Here is a 27,162-nt window from a genome sequence, read left to right on the forward strand (position 1 = left end):
TTGATGTTAATCGCGTTTAAAAAACAAAACAAATCATTCCGAAAAGTGGAAATATTCAAATAATTGCCCCCAATGTATCAACATTGCTTTCTACTTGTCCAAAACGAGCCAAATTCAAGCACAGTTGTGGAATTTTAGGGTTTTTCTTCAGTCAGGTTGGTGCGACCGCTTAAATTTGATTTATAGCGCCACCATAGCAGCCACTCCCCTCTTGATTTATTGTCCGTAAAATAAGACAACTTATCTTTGTGAAAAATTTATTTTACATAAACACGAAATACTTAAATATCTGACCTATAAAATAAACAAAGATTCTGCATCTGTAATTAATAAACATAAATTTCATGAGCACAACTTTTTTGTGTTTGCACATTTTTATTAGAACTACCCTAAATATATTATGTAAGTATATGCTTATAATTATAAAAAAACCTTGTTTCAACAAATGAAAAGTACAGTTATCGATAGAAAAGAAAATTTCTCTTAAACACATGAACATTTCCGAATGATATTGTACTACATGGTTTTTTATTCAGCTTCGTGGTAGTGAACCCTGTGAAAAAAAAATTAGAAAGTGAGCAATATCATTATGGAAATTACCTTTGTTTTCCTAGATTTCTTTTGCTCAAACGACGTCCCAAATGGCCGTCTGAAAGGAGAGTCAATCGATCTGTGTGCGCCCTATTGACACGTAGCTCTCTGTGTTCGGCTTCTTTAGCCTTTTCCACTTTACTCATGAATTTTTTAATTAAATCTTTACAATCCATGTTCTCTTCAGGTTCCCAACTGTTTTGTGAGTTGGGGTAACCCTTCCATGACACTAGGAATTCACGTTGGCCGTTTCTTTTAAAGTAGACGTCCAAAATGCGATCAACCTGCTCGAAATTTTTATGACGTGATCCAAAATAACTATTTATACAGAGTGAGTCATTAATATGGGCATACTAGTTACACCTACACCCTCAATGGTATCGAAATTGAAAAGGGCATAGTACATGGGGGGCCAAAGTGTTCTAAAATTCTAAAATTATGTTGCCCTATACAGGGTGTTTCATTTTTACAGCGCAATCTATAACATCGTTTTTTTAAATTACACTTCCTGTATATTTATACATATTTAAATTTGCACATTTTTAGGCTTTACATATCCATTTAGTTTTTCAATTTACTTAAAGCGTTCAGAAGTTATTTTTTTTTTCTACAATTTAGTGCGTCTACTGGCACATTATTAAAAAATCACAATGCCCGTGGTTTTCGAGATATCAAGTTGAGACTTTGCTTGTGTGTAAACAACTGTCTGAAGTATTTTTCGGCGGAAAGACCGTACAGTTGCACTGTAGCATCCCGTGCTGTAACACATTTATTTTGGTAAACTTTGAGAGCTCTATTAACTATATTTTATAAATAGCACCCCCTGTATTTTATGACTAAGTATTATTCAGCGCTTCATTTTACATCTTTTTTATCTCTTAAGTTTTTTCGTAAAAATTCGATAGTTTGGGAAATAATGTTTTTTTTTTCTTGAATATTAACATAGCGTGCCATAAAGGACGATAAGTTCTCACATAACAACCTCAAAGTGGCATTTGTTGTACGTCACTTTTGATTTTCTTGCCAAAATGAATTTTTTCCACAAAAAAATCTATCCACATCGCATCGAGATATAAAAACTTGAATTATGGCAGAAAATTATTAAATAATAAAAGTGAAAGAAACGAAGTCACAACCACAAAAATATGCAGGAAAGGATAAGAAAAGCTTGCCGTAGAATTGATCACACCACCCACATTAGAAGCGGTGAATCATTTATTAAATTATTAGTCAATGAATGTACTGTTTAAGAAGGCATTATTTTGAACAGTTTTTTAATTGCAAGTAAAATGCTACCGCTATTTTTTTTATATCTCAGTAAATAATTTTTTTATTTCCCTGTACCGACTTTCAAGTTTTTTCATTTTTATTTAATAATTTCTTGTCAAAGTTAAAAGCTCATATCTTGATGGAATCTGTTTGGATTTTTCACGAAAAATTCATTTTGATAAGAAGATCAAAACATTATGTACAACAATTATCACGTTAACGTTGTTACTACGTTAATATGTTAACATTCAAGTGATTTTGTGTGCATAAAAAAAAACAATTACCACCCTAGCTATCAACTTTTAGAAAAAAACTTAAGAGATAAAAAAGATGTAAAATGAAGCGTTGAATAATAATTGGTCATAATAGGTATACAGGGGGTCCTATTAAAAAAAATTATAGGCCTTCAAAGTTTACCAAAATGAACGTATTACATCACAGTGATGTTCCAACTTGATATCTCGAAAACCAAACATAATGCGCGATTTTTTAATAATGTGCCAGTAGACGCACTAAATTGTAGAAAAAATTAAATACCACCTGAACTGTTAAAGCAAATTGCAAAAACTGAATGGATTTGTAAAGCCTAAAAAAATGCAAATTTAAATATTTATAAACATAAAAGGGCCATTAAAAAACATTGTTATAGGCTGCACTGAAAAAATAAAACCTGCCTGCATAAGGCAAAATAATTTTAGAATCTGCACTTTGTCCTTCCCAATGCAGTGCCCTTGACTCATTTCGATATCAATGACGGTGTAGCTGTAATCAAGCATCAATGACTCACCCCGTATATCAAGGAAACAAAGACATTTTCTCACAAAGATGAATTTCTTTGCTCTAGTGTTATACAAACGATTTTTTTCGGCGGCTTCATCAAGAAACATCATTTTCTACCTTCCAGATATTCCCGCGGGAGGAGAATAAATAATTATGTACTACTTTGATGGAGGGTGGAAAACGATACTTTCTGATGAGGCCGGTGAACCGGCGATAAACTTGTTTTCCTACCTCAAAATTTTCATTTTCATCCCATGTCTCTTCAGTGGAGTTATTTTTGCCGCTGTCTTTCGATTTCTTCCTTCCTACTTTCGATTTGCCTTTCTTTTTCTGCCTGGCTTTGAAATCGGCGATCAGTTCTGCACAATTGAGGGTCGATTCGGGCTCCCAGGTGTCCGATTCCGGTTCGTAGCCCTTCCATCTGATGAGGTAATGGTGTACCCCTCTGATGACCTTCTCGTCCAAGACTTGCTCAACCTGAGAGACAATCAATCAAATCAAATAACATGGTCGGTATGAGCAAAACAATATGGTGGATGGCCATCTTCGCCGAACACAGCTCAAGAAAAAGGCGCCAAGAAATTTTTACATAACTCACCTCATATTGCGGTTCCTCTTCCGATTCATCTTCCACTTTCTTCGAAGAACTTTTACGTTTGTTAGACTTGCGTTTTTTTTCCTCCGGTTCGGATTCGTGCTCGTCCCGATCCGAAGCGTCACCGTTTTGGTCTTTCTGGTCACTCACGCCGTTGGCGGTTTCCGTCTCGGACTTTTTGCTTTTCCGTCCTTTACGTTTCATTTCTGCGACACGAAAATTTAAATTTGTTGTGAAAGAATTTGTTTATCTTTTATAAAAGACGCCACGGGAGCGATTATCGTGCTACAGTGTGACCAACTGTAACACCAACCTAATAAAAAACACACTAATTGTTCCAAATGTCACTATAATTCAAAAGATGGCCACAAGGGCGCTAGCACCAATTCAACTATTTTTATTCATTTTATTTTACATAAATACAAATTATAGATCGGAACGGACCCCGAAGCCTGGACCTGGGGGCTCACCGGCGAGACAGGTTGGCTCGCCAATTGGCTCAGCAGCAAAACGGCCATTCCTATTAATTAATTAGTTACTTTTCTATCACCAAGGCATGAAATATTTACCTGGGGCCAGGTTTTGGTTTTTTATTATTTTTCAAATCGTTCAAAATCTCTTCCGTATCTTTGGCCGTCAAATCCTCCTAGAATCAATTTTTTCGTTTTTTTTTATGTGACTCGATACAACTTACATAATAATCATCATTAACTTGAATCATGGGGGCATTCACGCACGCCCCGAGACACTCAACTTCAGAAAGTGTAAACATGCCATCGCTCGAAGTTTCCCCAACTTCCAACTTCAAATTACACTTGATTGTGTCTAAAATCTCGTCAGAGCCTCTCAGCCAACACGGCGTTGTTGTACAAACTTGGATATGGTACTTTCCTGTCGGTTTACGCATAAACATTGTGTAGAACGTCGCAACTTCGTACACTCTCATCCTTGGCAGGTTTAAAATTTCAGCAACTTTGTGCATAGCTGAAATAGGGAGCCAACCGTGTTGTCTTTGCGCCAAGTCAAGAAGGGGGATCATCGCGGCTCGTTTATGTCCCTCAGGGTAAATTGCAAGAATGGCATCAGCTCTCTACAAAAAAAATATTCAAGCTTTTCAAGTATACAAGGTGTCTAAAAACTGGCGAATTCCAAGTTCAGAGCGTTGTAGAGAATTACTTCAGTAGTCCAAATATAGAAAAAAATTAAGTTTCGGGGCTTCCCCACAAAGATATGTAGGTTTGAATTGCGTTTTCTTCAAATGCAGGCTAAAAGTTTTAGTGTTTATTGTTATTTATAGTGTAAATGATTGTCGAGAATAATAATGTAAAACAATTTCTTATAAAATTAAGTAAAAAAATTATAAATTTTTGTATTTGCCGTTTTATTTTTAAGAAAACTTTCAAAAATTAAAAAAAATTGCTCCGAAATAAAGCTATTTTTTCGAAAAATTGTTTAACATTATTATTCTCCACAATCATCTGCACCATAATTAAGAATAAAGAATAATTTATTAAGAATAATTAATTAATGAATTGAGAATAACTGAAATTTTTTAGCCTGCATTTGAAGAAACCCAATACAGAGTGCACTTGAATTGCATCTTTAAATAAATGTATCTCTATTTGAAAACCCCGAATTTTTATTTTGTTTCTATATTTGAGCTACTTTAATAATTCTCTTAAGCGCTCTAAATTCGAAATTTCCCAATTTTGAGACACCCTGTAGGTACATACCTTCTTGTTTTCGGGGGTGAAATCAAAAGGGATATCGGGGTTGTCTTCAGGAGTGTCTCTATGATTGAAAACTGCTTCATGTTGGAGGGTTGAAGCAGTTTGAAGGGAACGGACCCCCAAAGTTCGGCGCTAAAATGTTAGGTTATGTTATGTAACAATATTGACGGAAGCAATAGAAATTTTAATTAAAATAGCCGTGACAATTACCAAACAGCTCCCGACGGTCTTTATTGTTGTCAACATCGTCACAATTTGTGAAAAACCGAGAAAATTCGAAATTATTATTGTGACTTGACAGCTGACTTTGCCCACTGTCGCCAACCCAACAAAAATACTTGTTATGATATCATTGAAGAAATTCTATTTAATAACATTAGTTGGAATTGGTTTTAAATTTAGAAAAATCCATTATTTTAACAAAGAGATTTTTTACAAAATTGCATAATTTTATAATTTTTTTGTCAAATGTTGTTTGTTGGATTGTGTTGGCGTTCCTGCTGATAGGCGTGTCATCCCGTTTCCTGTCATTCTTGTCAAAATGTTGTATTTATGAAAAATACCCTGTAACGCAAAACTCGCGTAATAATGTTTTGAATCTCAAGTGCGCACAAAATGCCCGCAATGAAGGACTCGTACATCGTAAAAATCGCGGTCGAAATGACCGACCAAGTGCCACAACTCATCGAATTCAATCAGAAGCAGCCCCTCGCCGGCATAATCCAAGAACTGTGCAACGGATGGAATCTCAGCGACCCCGAACAGTACGCCCTTCAATTCAACGATAACAACAACCGTAACTACATAACGGAGAAGAATCGCAACGAAATTAAGAACGGTTCGGTGCTCCGTCTCCAATACTCACCTTCGAAGACAGCTCAGGACATTCTCCACAAACTGCACAACGGAAATGCCGAAGAGAAAGCACACGCAATGCACCGTCTCTCAAACCTAAGCGCCGACATGACGTTCGCTTTGGATTTCATCAACAAGCAAGGACTTACTTTAATAATTAAGCAAATCGAGACGGGTAAGTTCAAGGGGGCTGTTCTGGCCCACACTTTACTCTCCTTCGTCGAACTGATGGAACACGGGATCGTGTCGTGGGACATCCTCAACGGGGATTTTATAACTCGCGTTGCGAGTTTTGTTAACTCGCCCCAGGAAGCCGAAGTCACTCAAGCCGCTCTCTCAATCTTGGAAAACGTCGTTTTGAATAGTACTGAAGGCTACGGCCAGGTGGAACGTGAGATACCTATTGGTTCGCTGGTGGGGCACCTCCAGGCCACACCGGTCGTCCAACAAAACGCTATAGCTTTAATCAACGCGTTACTTCTACGGGCTGATTCAGTCAAACGCAGGTCTTTGGCAGCCACTCTCACAACGAAGCAGGTGCGGAGCATGATTCAGAATCATATTTTACAAACGGGGGCTGCCTTAGGGGCTGAGATGGCCCACCAGTTGTACGTTCTACAGACTTTGATGTTGGGGCTGCTTGAACAGAGGATGGTCACGAAGATGGATCCGCAAGATCAGGATGGCCATGATAAGATCAAGGAGCTGCGAAGGATTGCCTTTGATAGTGAAGGGGCGGGGGGTGGGCGAGGGCCGGGTGGTTTCACACGGGACTACAAAAAATTGGGCTTCAAAAATGATATTAATCCGGCGCTGGATTTCACCGAGACGCCCCCTGGGTTATTGGCTTTGGATTGTATGATTTATTTCGCACGGAACCACCCCGATAGTTACACTAAACTTGTCTTGGAGAACAGTTGTAGGGCTGATGAGCACGAGTGCCCCTTTGGGAGGGCTAGTGTTGAGTTGGTCCGGATTTTATGCGAGTTGCTTAAAATCGGGGACGCTCCTTCGGAGCAGGGAGCCTCCTTCCAGCCGTTGTTTTTCACTCATGATAACCCCTTTGAGGAGTGTTTCTGCATCTGTATTGTTTTGTTGAACAAGACTTGGAAGGAGATGAGGGCAACTTCGGAGGATTTCGGCAAAGTTGCGAGTGTTGTAAGGGAGCAGATTGTGAGGGCTTTGGGAGTACCACCGCCCTCGTCGTTGGAACAGCTGAAAGTGAAACTCCAAACTTTGACATACAGTGATATAACACAATTGTGGCAATTGGAGCGGACTTCGAGGGAGGAGTGGGAATCCCACGCGAGACCTATCGTTGAATTACGCGAACAAATCACTCCAGATATTCTCAACTTGATAAAACAGCAACGTCTCGCGTTTCTCGTTGATGGGACAAGGTTTACAAAATACTCAGCTCGGGGGCAAAGGATCAAGGATAAGTTTTGGTACATCCGGCTGAGCCCCAATCATAAAGTCCTCCATTACGGGGATTGCGACGAGAAGAGTACGCCTACCACTGAGGAGCTTCCGTCCAAGTTAGCCGTGGCTGATATTAGGGCTCTCTTGGTCGGGAAAGAGTGTCCACATATGAAGGCGAGGAAAGCCTCGCATCAGTTGGCGTTTTCTCTGGCTTTGGAAAGTGTCGATTTGCAGTCACTGGATTGTGTGGCGCCCGATGAAGAGACGTTTGCGTATTGGACGGATGGGATTAATGCGTTGTTGGGACAGAGGATGACGAGTAAGGAGACGGATCGGGATTTGGACACGTTGCTCTCAATGGAGATTAAGTTGAGGTTGTTGGATGCGGAAGGTGTGACGATTCCGCAGGATCCACCGCCAATTCCACCGGATCCGGTGCATTACCACTTTTGTTATGATCTGAAGTAGGGATCTGAGAATGGCATGAACAAGACTAATTATACCAAAAATCGAGATATTTATTAGTATTATGAATAATTATGATGTAACTACTTTTTAGAGGTGCATGTAAGAGAAAGAAGTATATGTATTTTGCATGAAATAAAGACTTTTATAATAAGATCAAATTAACGCGTTTTATTTGCCTCAAAAAATGTGGTTTGGAATCAGGGCCGCGCCAGGTCCATTCGACACCCCTTTTGAAACCTAACGTACTAATTTATTACAACAGTACTAGAGCTATTTTTTGCACTTTGAGTCAAAATTGCTTAAAAATTGTTGAATTGGGTTGTAAATGGTGTTATTTGACCACTGCAACACTTCAAAACTTTTTTTCGCAAAACATTGTAAGAACAGAGCGGAAAAGCATTAAGTTTTTTAAAAATTTTATGACTTTTCCTAATTTTCAAGCGTTTTATCATGTTTTTCAATGTTTAGCCAGAAATAATCAAAAACACAATTACTTTGCTAAATTTAATTAAAAATTGCGGAATAATGTCGCGTATGGTGTTATTTTTGTTTCCTTGGACCTCTTAAGCGCGATTTTGTTAAAACAACAAAAAATTACTCAACTATGAGTTAAAGTAATTTTAAATTTATGCTTTTTTAACCGTTGTTTAACGAGAAGCACGACTATTTTGAGGAATTTCGATAAAAATAAACCTAGAAGTGAATCGCTTCTTGTGCAACAAAATATGAACCGTGAATGTTTTTGATTTTAGACGTGAGAGAAAACTGAGATAAAAAATACGTCATCAATAGTAAAAATCAGTTTTCCTGATGAGTTAAACATAAGATTTTGCAAAATTCGTTGAAAATTTCTAATTTTCAATATCAATAATTAATTTAAGGGTGGAAAAGTTACACTTCGTAATTTACATAAGAAAATTTGCTTTTTTTCCTTAGTCAGTAAATATTCAAAAGTTACAGCCGAATTTTACAAAATGTTTTGCGGTCTCAAGCGTTTTATCTCTTTGCAAAATTTCTCAAAAATGAAGCAAAAAAACAACTAAAAACTTAAAATTAAGCAATTATTTCGACCGTTTATTGAGGTAAATTTTTGCAAAATTTCACTGAGCCAAAATGAAAAATCAATATATTATTGGATCAAAAATGATATAATTTTACAATTTTCGTGTTATATTAGCACGTTTATGTTTCATTCGTCAAAACGCAATTATTTTGGAATGAGCAAACTTTCGTCAAACAGGAATGAAAGTGTTGTTATTTCTGCCTTATTCGTGTGTTTAAACATGTTTTAAGCAGAAAAACTCAGTTTTTGCGGAAGTTTGAAAAATCACAGAACTGATTGGGAAATAACATTACCTACTTTGCGGCGTTTTATACATTTTTTCTTCCCCGAAAATACAATTTTTTGCAAAAATTTCATAATAATAAACTAAAAATTCGCCTAATTGGTTCGAAACTGTTGTTAGTTTTATTTTTAAAGCAATGATGCAATAAGTCAGATTATTTTACAAAATTTCCTCAAAAATATAAAAAATTGGAGCGCTTTTTGACACGCATTTGGAGTAATAACTCAGTTTTTTGAGAAAAATTTTTTGACGCCCCCCTTACTTGCCGCCCTGGTGGGAGCATACCCCTGGCACTCGGTTTGGCGCGGCTCTGGAATTTGGAACGCGCGCGCATTTGATGAATTTTTTTTGTGAGGTTAGGAAATGTCGAATAAGGGGGCTCTGGCCCTTTTGGCCCAATACGAGGGTGATAGTTCCGAGGATGAAGTCTCCGGAACACGTGTTTCCACTAAAAGACTCCATAGAGATGACGATGAGGAGCCCCAAAATAAACGTTTGGAAAGGTTAGGAATTAAATTCGCAAAGCTAGAATTTTTAAGGGGTTTTTAGGCTTCCGGTGCCAAATTTTAACTTAAATAATCCCGAAGAGGTTGTCGATGATCCAACATTGCATGAAGGGAGACTTAGGAGTTTTCCCCATGAAAGGGGCAACTGGGCCACTTACGTTTATATCCCTTGTAATTTCCAGTGTTAGATTTTTTACAATTTTAAAAGCGAATTTTTAGATGAGGCCAATGAGGGGTTGCATAGACTAATTTCAAGAATTGCAGACTCGAGTCAAGTTGAAAATATTGAATTGAAATATTTTGATCATTTTCACCTGAGTCTTACACGAACTGTGATATTGAGACATCATCTGATTGAGCCTTTTGTTAATACAATACGAGAAAATATTAGCCATTTCAATAAGTAAATCAAAGTGTGATGATTGATGAAATACAAAACGTAATTTAATTTTTTACAGATTTATTATAATGTTGGATGGCCTGGAAGTGTACATAAATGAGGAAAAAACCCGAACTTTTTTGGGTTTACAGATTAAAACTGGCTACGACACTTTACTAAAACTAGTGCAGTGTCTTGATCATTGTTTGGGCGAATTTAAGTTAGAAAAATTCTATGAAAATCCTTCGTTTCACATCAGCATAGCTTGGTGTCTTGGTGACCAAACAGAGAAACTCAAATCGCTTGCTCGTGATTTAAATCAGGAATTAGAACAACTCATGAATGAATTCTCACAAGAAAATTGGTATATATATGTGCAGGAAATTTTTTGTAGGACGGGAAACAAATTGTTTCAGTTTAATTTGTTATGAATTTATTATAAAAATAATTTGAAACTAATGCTTTTTAATAAAATATGACCGTCCGGCTGGATTCATTACGCAGCCTTTGAGCGGTTTTTCCAAACACCATTCGTACCACACTTTGTCGGCATTTTCGACTCTCCAAAATGAAATTTCAATTACGCTACCAGCCTCGACTTTTAACGGTTCCTGTAAAAATTTGGTTAGAGAAAAATAGTAGAAAAAATATTAATGTACCATTAAAGGGAACACGATTGGGAACCAACTGACCATCTCACGGGTGTGTGTTTCTGGGTGTATACTCAACATCACATCCTTGTACAAAACGGTGTCAAAAAATCCAACGAAACCCGTCAGAATGCAACTCTGCTCACAATTGAACCTCAGTTTTTTGTACCTTTCATTATTTATAACATCATTCCAATTGGGGTGTTCAAATTTGAACAAAGGCTGGGCTGGAGCTATTTGGTAATAATTAACCAAATGAATCACATATGGTGTTTCATAGCAGGTTCTTAGCGTCTTATCCGCCGGGCGATTGTTCCTAATCTCGTTAAAAATCTTGATACTCTGAAGGGGCGCCAAATACGACGTATACGAACACGGAATGGAGATTCCACTCTTTTTGAGAAATCTTTGAGCCCCATCGAGACACTCCGGCGACAGTTCGTTGTCACCAAACGACCCCAACAGTTCCGAAACCAAAATATCGGCCTTCTCTGGGGGCTCATACACTCGCATGTCTTCGTTAATTAGAGTGACTTGACCGTTCCAATCGTGGTTCACTCGATCAATTAGAGTGTTGATAGCGTAGGGATTTTTCTCAACGGCGTAGACTTTGACTTTACGGTGGAGGATGTAGGAGACGTTGAGGGCGGCTTGGACGAGGGGGCCTCGACCGGCCCCCACGACCATGATGACAGGGAGGGCGACGTCTTGCGGTACGTCTGCGAGGGCTTTCTGGATGGCGTTCTGATATGTAGTGTACTTGATTTGGTCTTTTTCGAAAACTTCGTAAATGTTGGTTTCAAGGTGCTCGGTGAGGGGCTGGAGGGGGTTTTGCAGGAAGTCTTCACAGCTAAATAATTACGAATGTTGTTTCAAACTATACTGGGCACAGTCGTGCGAATGCACAAACTTGAAACTCAGTTTTTATAATAATTTTAATAATAATTGGATTTTGCTCTTCGGTTAAATCATTATAACCAGTTATTATCTCGTTTTAAATACAGGGTGGTCCAACCCAGCTCCCGTCTTTTGCAGCTCAGTTACTATTAAAGTTGGAGTTTTGATATTTTGTAGATGTTATTTATACTCTAGGACACATTTCAGAAAAATATTTTTGACCATACAGAGTGTTCCAAAAAAATATGACGTCATAATAATATATTTTTTAATGGCATGCTATTATTTTTTTGGCTCATTATGATACTTTTTTAGTTTCTTACATGTTCCTAAAAACTTGTTCAATTCGGTTCAGGGATTACTGAAAATATAATCCAAAAAAAATCTGTTTACACCTTTAGTTTTAAAAATTACTAAAAAATAGAAACAGTGGTTTTTTGATGACATTGTTACTAGATACGTGTTAAATAAGGTCTAACAGACATCAATTAAGTTTGATTGATTTGAATTACTACAGGGTGTTTACAATTTATTTCCTAACTTTTAAAACTAGAGCTTTTTATTTTGCTTATTTTAAATGGCAACCCCTATTTATTTTTATACCTTTCGATGCAATTAAAAAACGAACAATTTTTTGTATTACAACACTAACGTAAATCCTAATAGATTCGAAGTTATTTGATAAAAACTTGTTTTGTCAAGTATTTTAATGACAATTTTAATGAATACATATCGAAGATGATTTCAACACCGTTCCTTTTTATATCAAACGATGCAAATCCTAACACATTCGGAATTATTTACTAAAAACTCATTCAGTCAATGACAAATGACTTTAATAATTAAAAGTCGAACATGGTTAATGTTTTTGGGAAATAACTTCGAAAGTATTAGGATAAGCAATATGGTTGTAATAAAAAAAAAGTTGCTTTTTTATTTCCACATCGAATGATATAAAAATAAAGAAAGTTGGAGCCACATTCGATTTTTATTTATTAAATTTGTTAATAAAATAGGAGACAAAAACAAGTTTTTTTGTAATAACTCCCAATCTTTTAAAATTTACGTTAGGTTTGTTATAATAAAAAAATGCTCGCTTTTTAATTCTGCATTAAATGGTATAAAAATACATAGGGGTTGCCATTTGAAATAAGCAAAATAGAAAGCTCTGAAATTTAAAAAGTTTGGAAATAAATTGTAAACACCCTGTAGTAATTCAAATCAATCAAACTTACTTAATAAGTCTGTTAAACCTTTTTTAACACTCACATAGTAATAACGGCGTCAAAAAAGCACTGTTCCTATTTTTTAGTGTTTTTTTAAATTTAAAATGTGTAAAACCGTTTTTTTTTTTGTTTTTAATTTTTTTAACAGTGGATTACTAAACCGATTTATAAAAATAGTGACATGTAAGAAGCTAAAAGGCATCATAATGAGCACAAAAAAATCATAGCATGTCATTCAAAAAATTGATTATTATTACGTCATACTTTTTTTGACACTCTTTATAATCAAAAATATTTTCCTGAAATGTGTCCTAGATTATAAATAACATCTACAAAATATCAAAATTCCAACTTTAATAATAACTGAGCAGAAGACGGGAGCTGGGCTGAACCACCCATTTGTAACGAAGTTTTAACGAGTTAAACAGCTCAATAATTTTAATGTTTTTATTAAGAAACTTAAAGTTCAAAAGGCTTGAAAAAAATACAGTACCATAAATAAGTCATATACCGGGTGATTTTGAACTAGTGTCCGTAACTCAAACACGTTATAGCGGAGTTAAAATGCTATCAATTAAGCCAAAATTGTCATATCCAAAAATGCATAGTTTTTGAGAAAAATACAATCGAAAATTTGGCTAAAACCGGTTTGGAACCGCAGAATTGGTGATCGCACTGCTGAGATAAGTTTTTGCAACTAAAAAAAGTTTGTTTTTGGAGGGGTAATTTGAAATTTCTCACGGGGCTTAGTCAGTATGTGAGTATGTCAAGTGCGGCGTTGACAGTATGAAAAGTGCGAATGATGAATTAATTATTCAATTTCGTAAAACTAACATTTCTTTCTTTATCTCAATTAGCTCGAACTTTTATCAACAGCGATGTTGTGCAACATCTCCGTGATATTGAACGTTTTAAACCGAAAGCTCACGCAACTGGCCGTCATCGTGAAGATAGCTGGAGAAGAAATTTTGGACGTCGTCGCCGCTACTCCCATGCAAGTGCTCGATTTTTAAACCATCAATTCTTTCGTACAAATAAAATTGATTTTTTGCCCCATTAGATAACGACGTGCGGCGCTCAGCTGCTACGAGTTTTTACGATTGTTTACAATAACTTTTTACCGTTCATTATTCCAGCAACAATCAAAAAAGCAACCCGGTGGTCAAATTTTATTGATGTTTGAAATGACTTCTCAAAATAGCCCTAAAGTATCTCCTGTACTCTATAAATAAGGGTTTAAGTTACGTACACTAGTTCAAAATCACCCTGTATGTACAAAACCCCTAATAAAATTTATCAAAAAATTACGTATAACCAAATGTACAGGGTGCTCAAAAACTGGCGCACCAACTCAGTGGTACGTTATTGAGAAGCAAGTGTAGATTACGGGAAAAATGTTGAAAAAATTCCTAAAGTTATATTTTAAAAAATCTGGAGCTACAAACTTATTGTGTTAACTTCTTTAGTTTTCATTATTTTTTTATGTTTTTATGTTTCATACCAGGTAATCGTTCCGTAACAAAACGATAATTATTTTTAAATTTACTATCAGATTTTAGCAGTTTTTTTAATTTAAAAAAATTAAAATTCATCCAAAAAATCACAATGTGTAGATGTGCCAACACTGGGAATTATATCCTAGGAAACCGTTTCAAAAATAATTTATTTTTATTGTTGCTCAAATTCTATTGCGATCATGACTGCTAGACAACGTTGCCACATATCATTTATATAAAATCCATTATTTATCAATAACTTTAATACAAAGAATTTTTTTACTATTTTTACCTTTATATGTTACCAATTCTCTACCACACACCATTGAGTTGGTGCGCCAGTTTTTGAGCACGCTGTATATCCCATTTCAGTTCATAGTAGAATTTTGCATTTTTTGGAGTGAAATGGAGCACAAATTGACAGTTTCTGGTGGATTTTCTTAGCTCAAAACGTGTCGCTGGGATTTAGTTTACCAGAGAATTCTTTTCTTTTACAGAAACTCTCAATTTGTGCTTTATTTTTAACTCCGAAAATTTGAAATGCGCTGTTGAAATTCTACGATGAACTGAAAAAATAATTGACCAAAAATAATTTTTTTTTCATATAATTTTTAAATGACTCGTTTTTTTTTCAAATCTATATTTACAGGGTGATCCTTTCAATGCCCATATTAGAAACTTTTTGTATTGCTAGAGCTTTAAAATTTTGTTCACGATCCAAATCGATCCATTCAGAGATCAACTAAATTATTTTCAAATTGCTAAACTTCCGGAACAATAAGAAATTCGCGCCAACTCTGAAATTTTAAATACTAACCACACATCTTTATCCCATTTTTGAATCCGCCTACTCAAGCTGAGCAACCCACGTTGTAGGTAAATAAGTCATAGTTTGTGCCACATATCATTTTTTTTGTAAAAAGTTTCATTTGCAGAGGTTTACTTAAAATATTACTTTTTGTCAGTGCCTTTGCGATAAGTCAATAATTTTTTTGTATTCAATAACCCAAGGTTTGAAGAACCTTCTAGAAGTTTCAAATTATCAAATGTCAACATTCAAGGCTAGTATGACTTTTTCAAAATAGTTATCAAAAAACGGCTATAACTCAGTTTTTTTCAAATAGAATTACCCTATTTTCTTAACGACATTCGAAAGAACATCGACACTTATGGTGACTTTTATAAACACGTCCTATTCCTGTCTCTTACGGTTTTTAAAATAATCACAAAAAACGGATTGTATTTTTTAATTCTTCATCCTTAATCAAGTAGGCTTTGTAAAATAGTCAACAAAAAAAAAAACAAAAACAAAATTGTCAACTTCAAAACTTTATTTAGTGTTTAGCTGGTTCATTTACGTAGTAAGGAGTAAACCAATAATATTTAATTATAGTTTATTTTACTTAGTTATGTTAAGTACATACAGTCATATAATTTTGAACTTCTTAAATGAAAATGGTGGACATATTGAACATTTCTTTTAATTAATAGCAAAATTTTACTCGATTAAAAATTAAAATAACGAGCTAAGATTCCTGATAGATATAGAAATGTTGAAATCGCCATAAAAATCAATGTCCTTTTGATTGCCATTGAAAAAACAGAATTATGATCATTTTAGCCTTGCAATTTGACAATTGGCAATCCTAAAGATTTTAGAAGACCCTTCGAATCTTTGGTTAACAAATGCAAAAAAAACATTCACTTACTGAAAAGGATTCAAGAGCTGTGATAATTTGATAATTGGGCCTAAACGAATCAGCCCGTATTGTTGCAAAGATTCTCAGAAAGTTATGAATTTTTTTCATGCAATGTGATCTTTCATTTTTATATAAAAATAAATCTGTTGAGTTTTTACCCATTTACACTCAGTGACAAATATGTAATGATTTAACTTAGGTATTATCCCTAATTATAGGCAAACTATTTTGTTTCAATGCTTTTCATAAAAAATCAATTTCAAATTTTGCGTTCACGCGCTTGTTATAACAGCTGGAGCTTTAGACGTTCCTAGTATACTCGTAGTTCAACCTTAATCGACTTACCCTTGGATAAATTCAAGATTGGGGTCACCAACGTATAGCTTTTTCCCCAAGAAGTGTAGATATTTAGTGTAGAGAGACAGGTCGGTCTCAGAGTCCGATTTGATGATGTATTGGACGTCTATGGTTAGAAAGCGCTGAATTATGTCCTGGTGGGCGCGTGGTAAGACAGGCTTTCCGTGATTATTTAAAATAAAGTAAGTCGTGGGGATAATTAGCGCTTTGACGGGCTCCCCAATCCACCTATTGACCTCACTTTGTGAAGGAATATGTGCAATTTCAGGCAACTCCAAAACTAGACCTACGTGCTTATCGTAATTACAATAAGTGCGAAAATCGTTCCACCACTCCCAAGAATCCTCCTTCTCATCTTCGGTGCAAATGGGGCTAAATTGTGACGGGTGCACCATGGGGAGCGTAACCCAAAAACTGGACGTAAACCCGTTCACGAGTTTCTCATTGATGAGGCGCCCCAACTGTGCGTTGTGTCGCTTAGTTAGGGAAAATTTTATCACGGGAACCCCCAAATGAACCGCAAAACCTAACTCTTGCAAGAACAGGGCTTTGCTTTTCCTTTGCACGTGTTCAATTTCGCTGTCCACGTTGATGGTGGGAGTGAGTTCAGCTTAAATTGTTCAAATTAGCGATTTTTGCAGTTTGGGGCTAAAACCTACCGACGATATAGCGCCCCCATTCAAGACTTTGCAAGATGCGGTCTGTACGACCGATTGCCGGCGGGGGCTTCCCGTGGAGGAGGTCGCGAGCGTAGTTGGGGTGCGTTATTTGAGTTACTAGAAAATGGTAACCGTATTCATAAGCTGACTGGATTGCTAGCCTAAGACTGTGGGGGCAGTTCACTTGGAGACCGGTTGACATTCGCTTGCGTTTTTCATTGTCTCCGTCTGGGTAGTATTGAGATTCCACGCTCATTTTGGGGCTAAAACATGTTGTGGATTGAGGTTATGTCAAATGTCAAGTGTGCGTTTTTTACGACAAAATTCGTAAAAAAACGTGGCAAAAACGCCAAAAATGTAATAACGGAGTAATATTGGGGGTTTAGGAGGCAAGTGTTATTGAAAATTGAGCTTACCGTTTGAATTACCACTATTTTTCAAACAACGCTGTCAAAATAAAAATTGACAGTTCCAGGAATCCGGAAGCAGTGCCAACAACATGCTATTATTACCACTGCCAACATAAAGGATTATATTTTTAAACTTTTAGGGTTTGGATTTCTTTTTTTTTTTCATTTATAACGTTTTTTAATTATTATTTTTTTGTACAAGAAGTTTGTAGCTAATACTGTGAAAAAATAATTTCACAGTTATTTATTTATATTTTATTATTATTTTATTATTTATATTTATTATTTCAACGTTATTTATAATGTTATAGTGGCGGTCAGCTCGATTTGCGTGTGCGTCATCAATTTCATTTTTTCATTACCAACACAAAGCTATAAAAAATTCTCAAAAACAATGCAAATTTAAACAGCTAAGGGCTATCTAAGGGTGGTATCCTTGAACATTAATTTACATGTGCACTTCGACAACACCGTCAAGTGTCACGAATTTGTCAAACTGACATTGACAGTAAATTATAGACGTCGTCGCATGGTTGTCGAAAGTGTTATCGGTGTTAATCGCAAGTATTTTCTGTTCGTTTATTGTGTTTTGTGATTTGCGTTTCGTTAGGTTTTTGATTCTGCGTTTATTAGTTCTTGTTTTGTAAATCTGTATTTTTTGTAACAACTCATAATTTAAACACTTCGTAACCTCAAAAAATATTTGATAGTTTGTCACCGCTATGCCCCTGCTATGTAAACGTAGTGACAGAAATGTCAGATGACGCACACGCAAACGGAGCTGAGCGCTACCATATAAGTTATAATAATATACACGTGTATTAAACACCAAATAAGTATTAAGATAGCTCACTTTTTTAACTTTTAATAAAAAATATTGGTAGACATTAACTTTTAATTTCATATACAGGTTCGTCTTTTAAGTTTTCCCAGCCTCGTGTTATATTTCTTTACTGAAGAATTTCTCTTAAGTGAGTGGCTGTGTCGCTATTGTGCAATAAATAATAATGCTTTTACATATTTTTTCCAATCAAAATTTAAATTAAGTTTTCGTTCAGTTGTTCGTGTTTTAAATCGAGTGGCGTTATTAAAATTGAGTAGTGACCCGTGACGTCTTCACCAATCGCGAAAAAATTCCCAACCGGAACTAAAACAAACGAGGATCGTGGTGCGCCTTCCCATCGACCAATCGATGCGTGTCTGCGATCACGTGCTGGCCCTCGTGACTTACCACGTGACCTCGCGTTAATTAACCGCGGGCTTCGTGCGACATTTAATCAGGCCGTCGGTGTACGTACTTTACAAAAGCAAATATGTCTCGAAGTGTATCCATGAAAAACGAGCGTGCCTTTCTCATATACAAAAGCCTCAAAGATAAGCGTATATTTTCCATTAAACCATCATTTGTACGTATTCATGCAGCACGGCATCAGATAAGTGTTGCCAACTGTACATATTAAATGCGAAGGTGTACAGAAAAGCGTTTTCGGATCGTTTTACCATCGGACTCCGCCCCCGATATGGGAGGGATGGTCGGAGGGATACGCCCTCGGCACCCCTGGCCGAGCGCACCGGCCATCATTGCTAGGGTGAGCGAGGGTGGAATCAGGGTGTATTGTAGCGTCACCCCAGCTTGTTATGTTCTGAAGTGTTCGATCGCCATATTGATAGGAATACTCACTTTTTATTGGTGGATTTATAATCAGTGCGAAAAATGCGCTACCCCGAAATATGTATTCTATTGATTTTGTGTAAATAATTCGAGGGGGAAGGTTTATTTTTTGTTTGGTTTGGTGCTTAATTAGGAAAATGAAACGCGGAATGTATTAACATACAAAACTATCGCGGCGTGTGTTTATGACAGATAATAAATATTGTTGTAATTATGTATTGCACGCATGAGGAAAAATCGCTTCCGGTCGAAAGGCCCCTCCCAAAAAGTGGTACCTGCCCACTAAAAGTACGACGATGAAGGCGATGCTCGTATTTCCGGTAATTATGGCCGCAAATCATATCAGAGATTTTCAAATTGAGATTCTTGATGTTCCCAGCATTATTTTCAATTAGGTGGGAGGAATTAAATAAGGTGGAAAATATTAACAGCCGCCGGATGTGCTCGTTTCTTGTATTTATTTGTTTGGTAAAAATTAATAGACAGGCGCAACTAGATGGAAAATTTTCATTATTTTATCATAAATGAATAATTAGTTTACGTGTACAGCTTGTTATTGCATTTTCTTCTACCTAATTATTATTCTTTGTCATAAACTCGCAGCTCTGTTTAGTGCCTGTAGTCCCTTTAAAAAAAAGAGACATTTTTTCAATGTAAAAATTTATATAGGTATTATTATTTAAAAATCATAGAAGTGTTCAGTACCTATGCGCATATTGTATTACAAGTAGGTTTGTATGTTTGAAGGACTTACCGACGAAAAAAAGTTTGAATAATTTTATATATTTTGAAACAAGCTAAAAGCCGGCAAAAATGATGAAACTAGAAACAACAGGTATTATTTTATTAAAGCTTTGTAAACCCATACATTATTTAGTTTCATTTCAAGTTTGAAGAAGACGTTTACTTAAAGAACACGTGTAGGTAGTGTTTAATTACTTACTCTTATACTATTTATGCATAAGAATTTTAATTTTATTTTTATTTATAACAGAGCGTAATTAATGTATACACCTATTATTAAAATTGTTTGTTGAGATTTATAAAATGAGTTTGATAAAAAAAAGTATCTTTTTACAATACCTAAAATTTTAAAAAACTTATAGAGGGTCGGTTTACAGAAAACAAAAGTTAATTGTAAATTTAAATCATTAAAAGTTAAATTAAAATTTAAAATTTGATTTCCATTACAACGTTCTGTAAACCGGCTCATTAGATACTAAAAATGTGCATATTTTTCTCTACCCATGTTAATATTTTCAGATTTATAATTAAAATTAATACATTTTAAGAGCGGGTTTAAAGAGCGTCATTAATTTAATCCACAATTAAATGCGTGATTAACTGATCACGTGACCAAATTGAAGCAATTTGGTTGGTCCATTCGCGTTGTTAACTATTAACAAGTAATTAAATTTTAGCAGAGTTTTCTATAAACCGGCCCTAAATAAATTAATCTTAAGTGACTGCAAAAAATTTTAGTAAAAAATCCTTAAAAAACTTACATTAGGTACATCCCTAGAAAGTAGTAAATTAAATAAAAATAGTATAAATAAGTACCTACTAAAATAAATTTTTGCTCAAAACATAATGAAACATCTTTTTTTTTAATACCTAACGCTAGAAATTATGCAATATGTTAATTTATTATAAGAATAGCAAAAAAAAATTATATGCATACCTAGAGAAAAAATTATTTAGGTATTAAATATTATTACTTTTTGTGGAACTATTGGTTTTTGAAATAGCTACAGTAAAATGTACTTTTAGCAGACTCACCCTGTACATACATACTTACTTGTGGGTAAAATCATTAAAGTAAAACCTTATGAGAAAAGAACTATTCAAATATGTAAGCATCCTGTTTGTGTGCGATCCAAAAATTGCATAATTCTTGCTTCAGAATTTTGACACAAAAAAATAGTTTATTCTGGAATAATATTTAGAAGAGGGTAGAAGTACCCTGTTTGCAACTAGTAAATTACGTGGGAAAATTTGTGGAAAAGCTTCTTATAATTAAACCCTTGCAAACTTGTAAGAGTTTTTCTGCTTGTAAGTCATTGACCACTTTGTGAAAAATTGCCGAAATTCTGAATTTAGATTCTGAATCTACAGACTGTTGCTTGTTTCAAGAACTCAAAAATCATTTGAAAAATTTTCGACAAATTAACGATGTTCGGATGAGGAGTGATTTAAATTAAAATAAATTTATTCGCGAAAAATTTTTCGTTCATTTAGTATAATGTTTAAGAATTAAAATGTCTTATGATCAATAAGTACATAAAATTTGTTTTCAAATATTAGCGCATTTTTTTTTAATTCTGCACGAAATCGTGGTATTTTTGATTTAATTTACGTAACATTATGGCCAATTTTAAGAGAGAAAACACAGTTATAATGTTAGACCATCAACAGTTTTTTTAGTGTAAATGAAAAAAGTAAAATGATTTAAATCTTATATCTTTCAAAATGTGATTGAAAATATCTTAGGTCTTGGCTAAATGGTTAAAAAATACTTTTTATAAACTATCTTGTACTTATCTTCTCAACAAAACTTAAATTTTTGAGATTTTATTTATTCTTACAATTTTACCTATCTTGTATCATCAATTTTATCAACTTAATATCTGCTTAAAATTGACATTAATTCTAAATATGTCTAACGTTTTGTTACGATAATAAATGGTAATTGCACGTTGTCTCAAAATGTTTGGTCTTCATTAAAACAATATTTTTGAAATACACATAACTGTACCTCCACATGTTGTTTTAAGCCCAACCCTTCTCATTGAAACTTTCTAATTTGAGCCATCAATACAAAACTTAAATTGATGGTACACAAAAAAATATAGAAAACAAAAACCGAAACGGTAAACTCACATACGCTGGACATCTGGTCCCTTACATCTGCATATGGGATCATAAATCCATAACCGTATAATACCCTCGCGAGCCCATCAAGAACGGATGCTGCCGTAGGACCGTTGGGTAACTTTTTTTAGAGTAGAAAGGGTGCTTTGTTGGTGGACCGGTGGCCGGCTGGGTCATGGTCAAAGTTCGAACACTACCAACACCTGGATTTATTACCAACATTACCGAACAATTGTCGCACAGAGGCGGAGGGTTCGAAAGTTAAGTTTGAAGCTAGTTTAGTTCCTTCAATATTATTGTTCAAAACTTGACGAAAATTAATTACATGTACTAGGTTTTCTTCAGCTACACATATCGGTCTAGAATGGGGTTGAAATAAAATTTCCATTTACTTAGAGTGATTTTTTCATGTGGCGCCTCTGCTCTGAAATAACCCGTTATGACACCACACATCCTAAATGTATAACAAGGCCCCGTTATGTTTGTATAAACGGGTGCTTGGTCGATCGAAGATCAATTCAAGCAGCTCGTGTGGAGTTGTTGAAAAAAAAAAAAAACAAAATTAACTGTGCCAGCCTGGTTGCAAATGAGCTTGTCATACTCCTTGACAAGAGGTTTGCTACTATAATAAATTGAGATCGTTACGAGATTACAGAGACTTTACAGTATCTAATTTGAATTATAAAAAGGTGGATATAAATAAATACTCGTCCGTCATTGTCCGACAGATATAAAATTAAAATATTAAAAGAATGACATCAAAAAGTCGTATTGCAAATTATACTTAAGTATTACCAACTCCATTTCAAAATAAGTGTTCGATTTTATTTTTAAAATTATATCTGGTATTTTTTTCTAATAATTATAATAAAATTTTATTATAAAATTTTTCTAATAATAATACGATCCAAATCGACCATTCCGAGTTTAACTAAATAATTTTCAAAATGGCCGAGCTTTGGGAATTACGAGAAATTGGCGCCAACTTTGGAATTATAAATAGTAACTAAACATTTTTATTGCATTTTCGAATTCACCTTCTCAAACCGAGTAAAATTACTTAAATTGTTGGTACTTATCTGTCACAGTTTTTGACTATGTCAATTTCCTTGCTAAAATTTTTATTTGCAGGGGTTTATTTAAAATATCACAGCTCTTGAACCGTTTGCGATAAATAAATTGTTTTTTTGCATTCGATAACTGAAGTTTCGAAGTGCCTTCTGGAATTTTCAAAATTGTGATCTGTCAAAATTCAAGGCTAGTATGATTTTTTCAAAAATATTAAAAATATTAAAAATACACTAAAACTCAGTTTTTTCAAATGGATCGACCCTATTTTCTTAACGGCAATCGCAAGAACAGTAATATTTATGGTGATTTTTATCAACACGTCCTATACCTGTCTCTTACAGTTTTTGGAAAAAATCACAACAAACGGAATTTATTTCGTAATTTTTATCGTTAATCAAGTAGACCTTGCAAAATGGTCAACAATTGTTAAACTTTAATATTTTATTTAGTTTTTAGCTGGATCATTATCATATGAGCAGTAAAACAATAATATTTAATTATGGTCTATGCCAACTTAGTGAATTATGTAAAGTAACTCAGTCAGTCTGCCATCGAATTTTGAACTTTTTGAGTGAAAATGGTGTTTAAATCTAACATTTCTTTTAACCATTGGCACAATTTTATTGTATTTTTTTAAAATTTACACGATTAAAAATGAAAATAATAAGCTAAAATTCTGTTTTTTGCGATTGTTTCAAAAACTGTATAAGGTAGATATAGAAGATGTTAATAAAGGTATGCATAAAAATTGATGTTTTTTTGATTGTCATTGAAAAAACAAGGTATTTCCAATGGAAAAAAACTGTTTTACAATTATTTTTTAATCATTTTTAAAAAATCATAGTAGCCTTGCAATTTGACAGTTGTCAATCCTAAAGATTTCAGACTCGATTTTAGAAGACCCTTCGAGCTTTTGGTTATCAAAAGCAAAAAGAATTACTCACTTATTGTAAAAAATTTAAGGGCTGTGATATTTTAAATAAAAATTTTAAGAAAAAAATTGACATACAATAAATAAAAATTGTAGGTACTAAACTACGACAGATAAGTACTAACAATTAGGGTACGTTTTACCCATTTCCAAATGACGAATTCAAAAATGCAATAAAATTAGGTGGTTACTGTTTAAAATTTCAAACTTGGCGCCAATTTCCCGTAGTTCTGGAAGTTTAGCCATCTTGAAAATAATTTAGTTAAACTCAGAGTTTAATCTCACAAGCTGAACGTCTTCCAAAAATTGAAATTCATAGAGTTGGAAAATTGCTGGGGATGGGCTATAAATGTAACCAAAAGAGAGTTATGCAACGTTTCGTCTTATTACATAAAACATCATCAGGCTCACAAGCTGAAGAACAAGTTATTATATAACATTGATAATTTAAAAATTATAAAACTTTTTATATCTACAGACTGGCGCACCAACTCAGTGGTATGGTTTTGAGAAGCATATGTAGATTACGGAAAATATCTTGGAAAAATTCCTAAAAAAAGATTTTGAAAAATCTGGAGCTACAAACTTATTTTGTTAACTCCTTGGGTTTTGAATATTTTTTATTGTTTTTGTGTTTCACACTAAATAATCGTTTTCTGACGAAACAATGAATAAATATTTTTAAATTTACAAGCAGACTTTAGCAGTTTTTTTAATTAAAAAAAAATAAAATTTATCAAAAAATTCAGAATTTGTAAATCTGCCAACACTAGGAATTATTTCCTAGGAAACCATTTCAAGAATAATTTATTTTTATTGTTGATCAAATTCTACTGTGATTACGACTGTTATACAATGCTGCCACATATTGTTTATTTATATTCGTTATTTATCAATAACTTTAATAAAAAGAATTTTTTTGCTATTTCTATCTTTACATGTAAGCAATTTTCTACAACACACCATTGAGTTGGTGCGCCGGTTTTTGAGCACCCGGTATAAGTATGTAATGTAGGCCCTAAAAGAATCAGCCTGTGTACATTTAAAGGTGACACTAATGTGGCATGTCCTTGAGTCTTTTTATCCTTTAGACATTTCGTCTGTGAACCGTCGTCTGGTGATATTAATCAGCTTTGTAATTAAATATCTCTCAGTCTGTACAATGAATCACCCGTTTTGACGTCCAGTATCTCTTTATCTGAAGTTTCCTTTCACTTTTTGAAGCTGTACAGGTAAACACCAGTATATTCACGTCACAGTTCGACTTAAATAAATTACAAAGGAAACGACATGTGCGCATACCTCCACCAATTTTTTCTAGTTACTAGTTCAGCCCCGTACCATCCGTCCGAAATTCCAGCTATTAATCATATTTAGATGTTGATTAATCGAAGGGTAATTACGTCCTGGTTGTGGGCACGGCGAGGATCGACAACATCACACAAGAAGAAAGCTCAGGATATTTCCTACGCAACACCCCGCTTTTAATTATTCTCATTTCCATTTTTGCCGTGTAACGGTCTTTTTCGCAGCTTTTATCCTTCATCAAATTCCAATCTTGTTAAGTCTTGGGACGCGCTTTCTTTTTTCTTATTTTCTTTCATTAAGAGCAGCGCACTGTGTTTTAATTTTCGCTTGAGGAGGATCAAAGTCGCCGACTCGAGAGTCGCATCTCATGTTGCAAAAATGCTTTTCTTTGGTTTTTGTCGGACGATGATGGCGTGGTGAGGAGTAATAAAAATCGGCACGGTTTTCGCTTATCAAAGTCGTTTGTTTCACCGAAATGACGCAACTGTGACAAGGCATGAATATTTCACGGTGTTTATGAAAATGAGGAATTCCCATTTTTGTAATTAATTTCGGGGGCTTGGGAAAAACCAGATTTTCTAAATTTTGATAAAATTCTTGCATCAAGTAAGAAATCTCCATAAAAGTCGCTTATTAAAGTAAAAAATCCACCTGTGCGTGGTAATTGGCTGAATAAATTAATTGATTACGAGTAAGGATCACCCTGTAGACGTTTATTCGCAGCTGCAGGCCGATCGTCCGTATTTTAATGAATGCGCTGCAATAAATAAATTTCTCTCGACGTTTCAACGTCGCCCGAGATCATAAATATAAGCTCCTTTAGATGTTGTTTTAATATAATAAAATTATTAAATTCGTGGAAACTTTTCAAAGACGTTCGCCAAAAGCACTCCGAAATAATTTCTTCCTCTCTTTAATGTTTAGAATTTCCAGAGATAAAATATCTACTCGCGTTCCTTCTTTTCAACTCTTTCAACCCCTCCTCCGACATCACCCTTTCTGATCAATAAAACGAAAGAAAACCCCTCGGCCGGCGCGCGATATTTTCATGTTTCAATGGAAATTTCGGCTCCGATGCTGAAAAAATCCTCCCCTCCGAAATAATATTAAGTTTCAGCCGTGAAATGGACGTTTTTATTTTTTTACATGCAACTATTGTTTCAATGCATGAAGGACCCTTCAGGGATATAATTCAATGCGGCCGTCACTGTTACAATTCAAGCTCGAAACAATTGTCACTCGGGCCCGGGCAAAAAAAACACCAAAAATCAGTTATGGCCCGGACGAAAAAAAACTTTGTTTCATCGTTCGTCTCATTTGCATAACATGCATAGCGAATTAGATGGGGTGAATGAAGAAAGGGTGGCCAGTCTGAAACGGTGTCAAGCAAACCCTAGACCCTTCACAATAAAGGGTTAAGCGCAAGGAAAGTGTCCAGTTTTTAATCTCGACGAGATAAGGATTCGGCGGGGAAAAGGTCCAGGTGCGGCGGGGAGCGTGTTCAAAGAGGGATGATGATGATGTTTAATAAAAAATTTAAAGACATAACGACGGAGATAACATCAAAGACAACTCCTTTATAAAGCGTATCATAGGAATTTTTTACGGCTGATGCTTTGTTCAAGTTTTTCTTATTAGGTATTTTTTTGTTACTGGGATTTTTTCTTTCTTTATATTTTTAATGTTTAATTCGACGAGTTTTGCCTGTTACGGCATTATCAGGAACTCTACAATAATCACAAATCACACATTTGGTTAAAACAATTACAAAACTTACAGTATTTTGGCGGGAAGACATCAGGGAAAAGAGAAAACAAATTTTTCCTCCCACTCTTATTTATACTTAAAATATAACACAAAAATTCAAAAATTCGCCCTACAGACACATTTTCGTTACTTTAGATAGGAACTACCGGGTGCTCAAAAACCGTCGCACCAACTCAATGGTGAGTGATAGAAAAATGCCTACATGT

At 34.8% G+C, this 27,162-nt stretch overlaps 5 protein-coding genes across 5 annotated transcripts; 2 read left to right on the forward strand and 3 right to left on the reverse strand.

The window, feature by feature from the left end:
• Positions 1-240: 240 nt before the first annotated feature.
• LOC657872 (chromobox protein homolog 1) lies at positions 241-3,551 on the reverse strand. Its single transcript, XM_964302.4, has 4 exons — positions 3,239-3,551; positions 2,872-3,117; positions 601-875; positions 241-553 (listed from the first exon to the last, which is right to left on the reverse strand). Exons 1-4 carry the CDS (start codon positions 3,437-3,439, stop codon positions 529-531), a joined length of 747 nt encoding a protein of 248 aa, XP_969395.1. The 5' UTR covers positions 3,440-3,551; the 3' UTR covers positions 241-528.
• A 65-nt stretch (positions 3,552-3,616) lies between these two features.
• ND-24 (NADH dehydrogenase (ubiquinone) 24 kDa subunit) lies at positions 3,617-5,332 on the reverse strand. The gene is made up of 5 exons (XM_964225.5): positions 5,176-5,332; positions 4,969-5,097; positions 3,930-4,325; positions 3,805-3,881; positions 3,617-3,755 (listed from the first exon to the last, which is right to left on the reverse strand). The coding sequence occupies exons 1-5, from the start codon at positions 5,209-5,211 to the stop codon at positions 3,662-3,664; spliced, it is 732 nt and encodes a 243-aa protein (XP_969318.1). The 5' UTR covers positions 5,212-5,332; the 3' UTR covers positions 3,617-3,661.
• Positions 5,333-5,447: 115 nt separating this feature from the next.
• Ced-12 lies at positions 5,448-7,868 on the forward strand. The gene has a single exon (XM_964155.4). It carries the CDS (start codon positions 5,581-5,583, stop codon positions 7,708-7,710), a length of 2,130 nt encoding a protein of 709 aa, XP_969248.1. The 5' UTR covers positions 5,448-5,580; the 3' UTR covers positions 7,711-7,868.
• Positions 7,869-9,348: 1,480 nt separating this feature from the next.
• LOC103312387 (uncharacterized protein) lies at positions 9,349-10,444 on the forward strand. Its single transcript, XM_008192891.3, has 4 exons — positions 9,349-9,559; positions 9,606-9,733; positions 9,782-9,965; positions 10,021-10,444. Exons 1-4 carry the CDS (start codon positions 9,420-9,422, stop codon positions 10,370-10,372), a joined length of 804 nt encoding a protein of 267 aa, XP_008191113.1. The 5' UTR covers positions 9,349-9,419; the 3' UTR covers positions 10,373-10,444.
• Positions 10,358-17,480, reverse strand: csul (capsuleen). Its single transcript, XM_008192892.3, has 5 exons — positions 17,343-17,480; positions 16,927-17,189; positions 16,256-16,877; positions 10,601-11,441; positions 10,358-10,552 (listed from the first exon to the last, which is right to left on the reverse strand). The coding sequence occupies exons 2-5, from the start codon at positions 17,180-17,182 to the stop codon at positions 10,397-10,399; spliced, it is 1,875 nt and encodes a 624-aa protein (XP_008191114.2). The 5' UTR covers positions 17,183-17,189; positions 17,343-17,480; the 3' UTR covers positions 10,358-10,396.
• Positions 17,481-27,162: the final 9,682 nt, after the last annotated feature.

Source organism: Tribolium castaneum, chromosome 1 (assembly GCF_031307605.1).
Source record: "Tribolium castaneum strain GA2 chromosome 1, icTriCast1.1, whole genome shotgun sequence".
NCBI classification, from domain to species: domain Eukaryota; kingdom Metazoa; phylum Arthropoda; class Insecta; order Coleoptera; family Tenebrionidae; genus Tribolium; species Tribolium castaneum.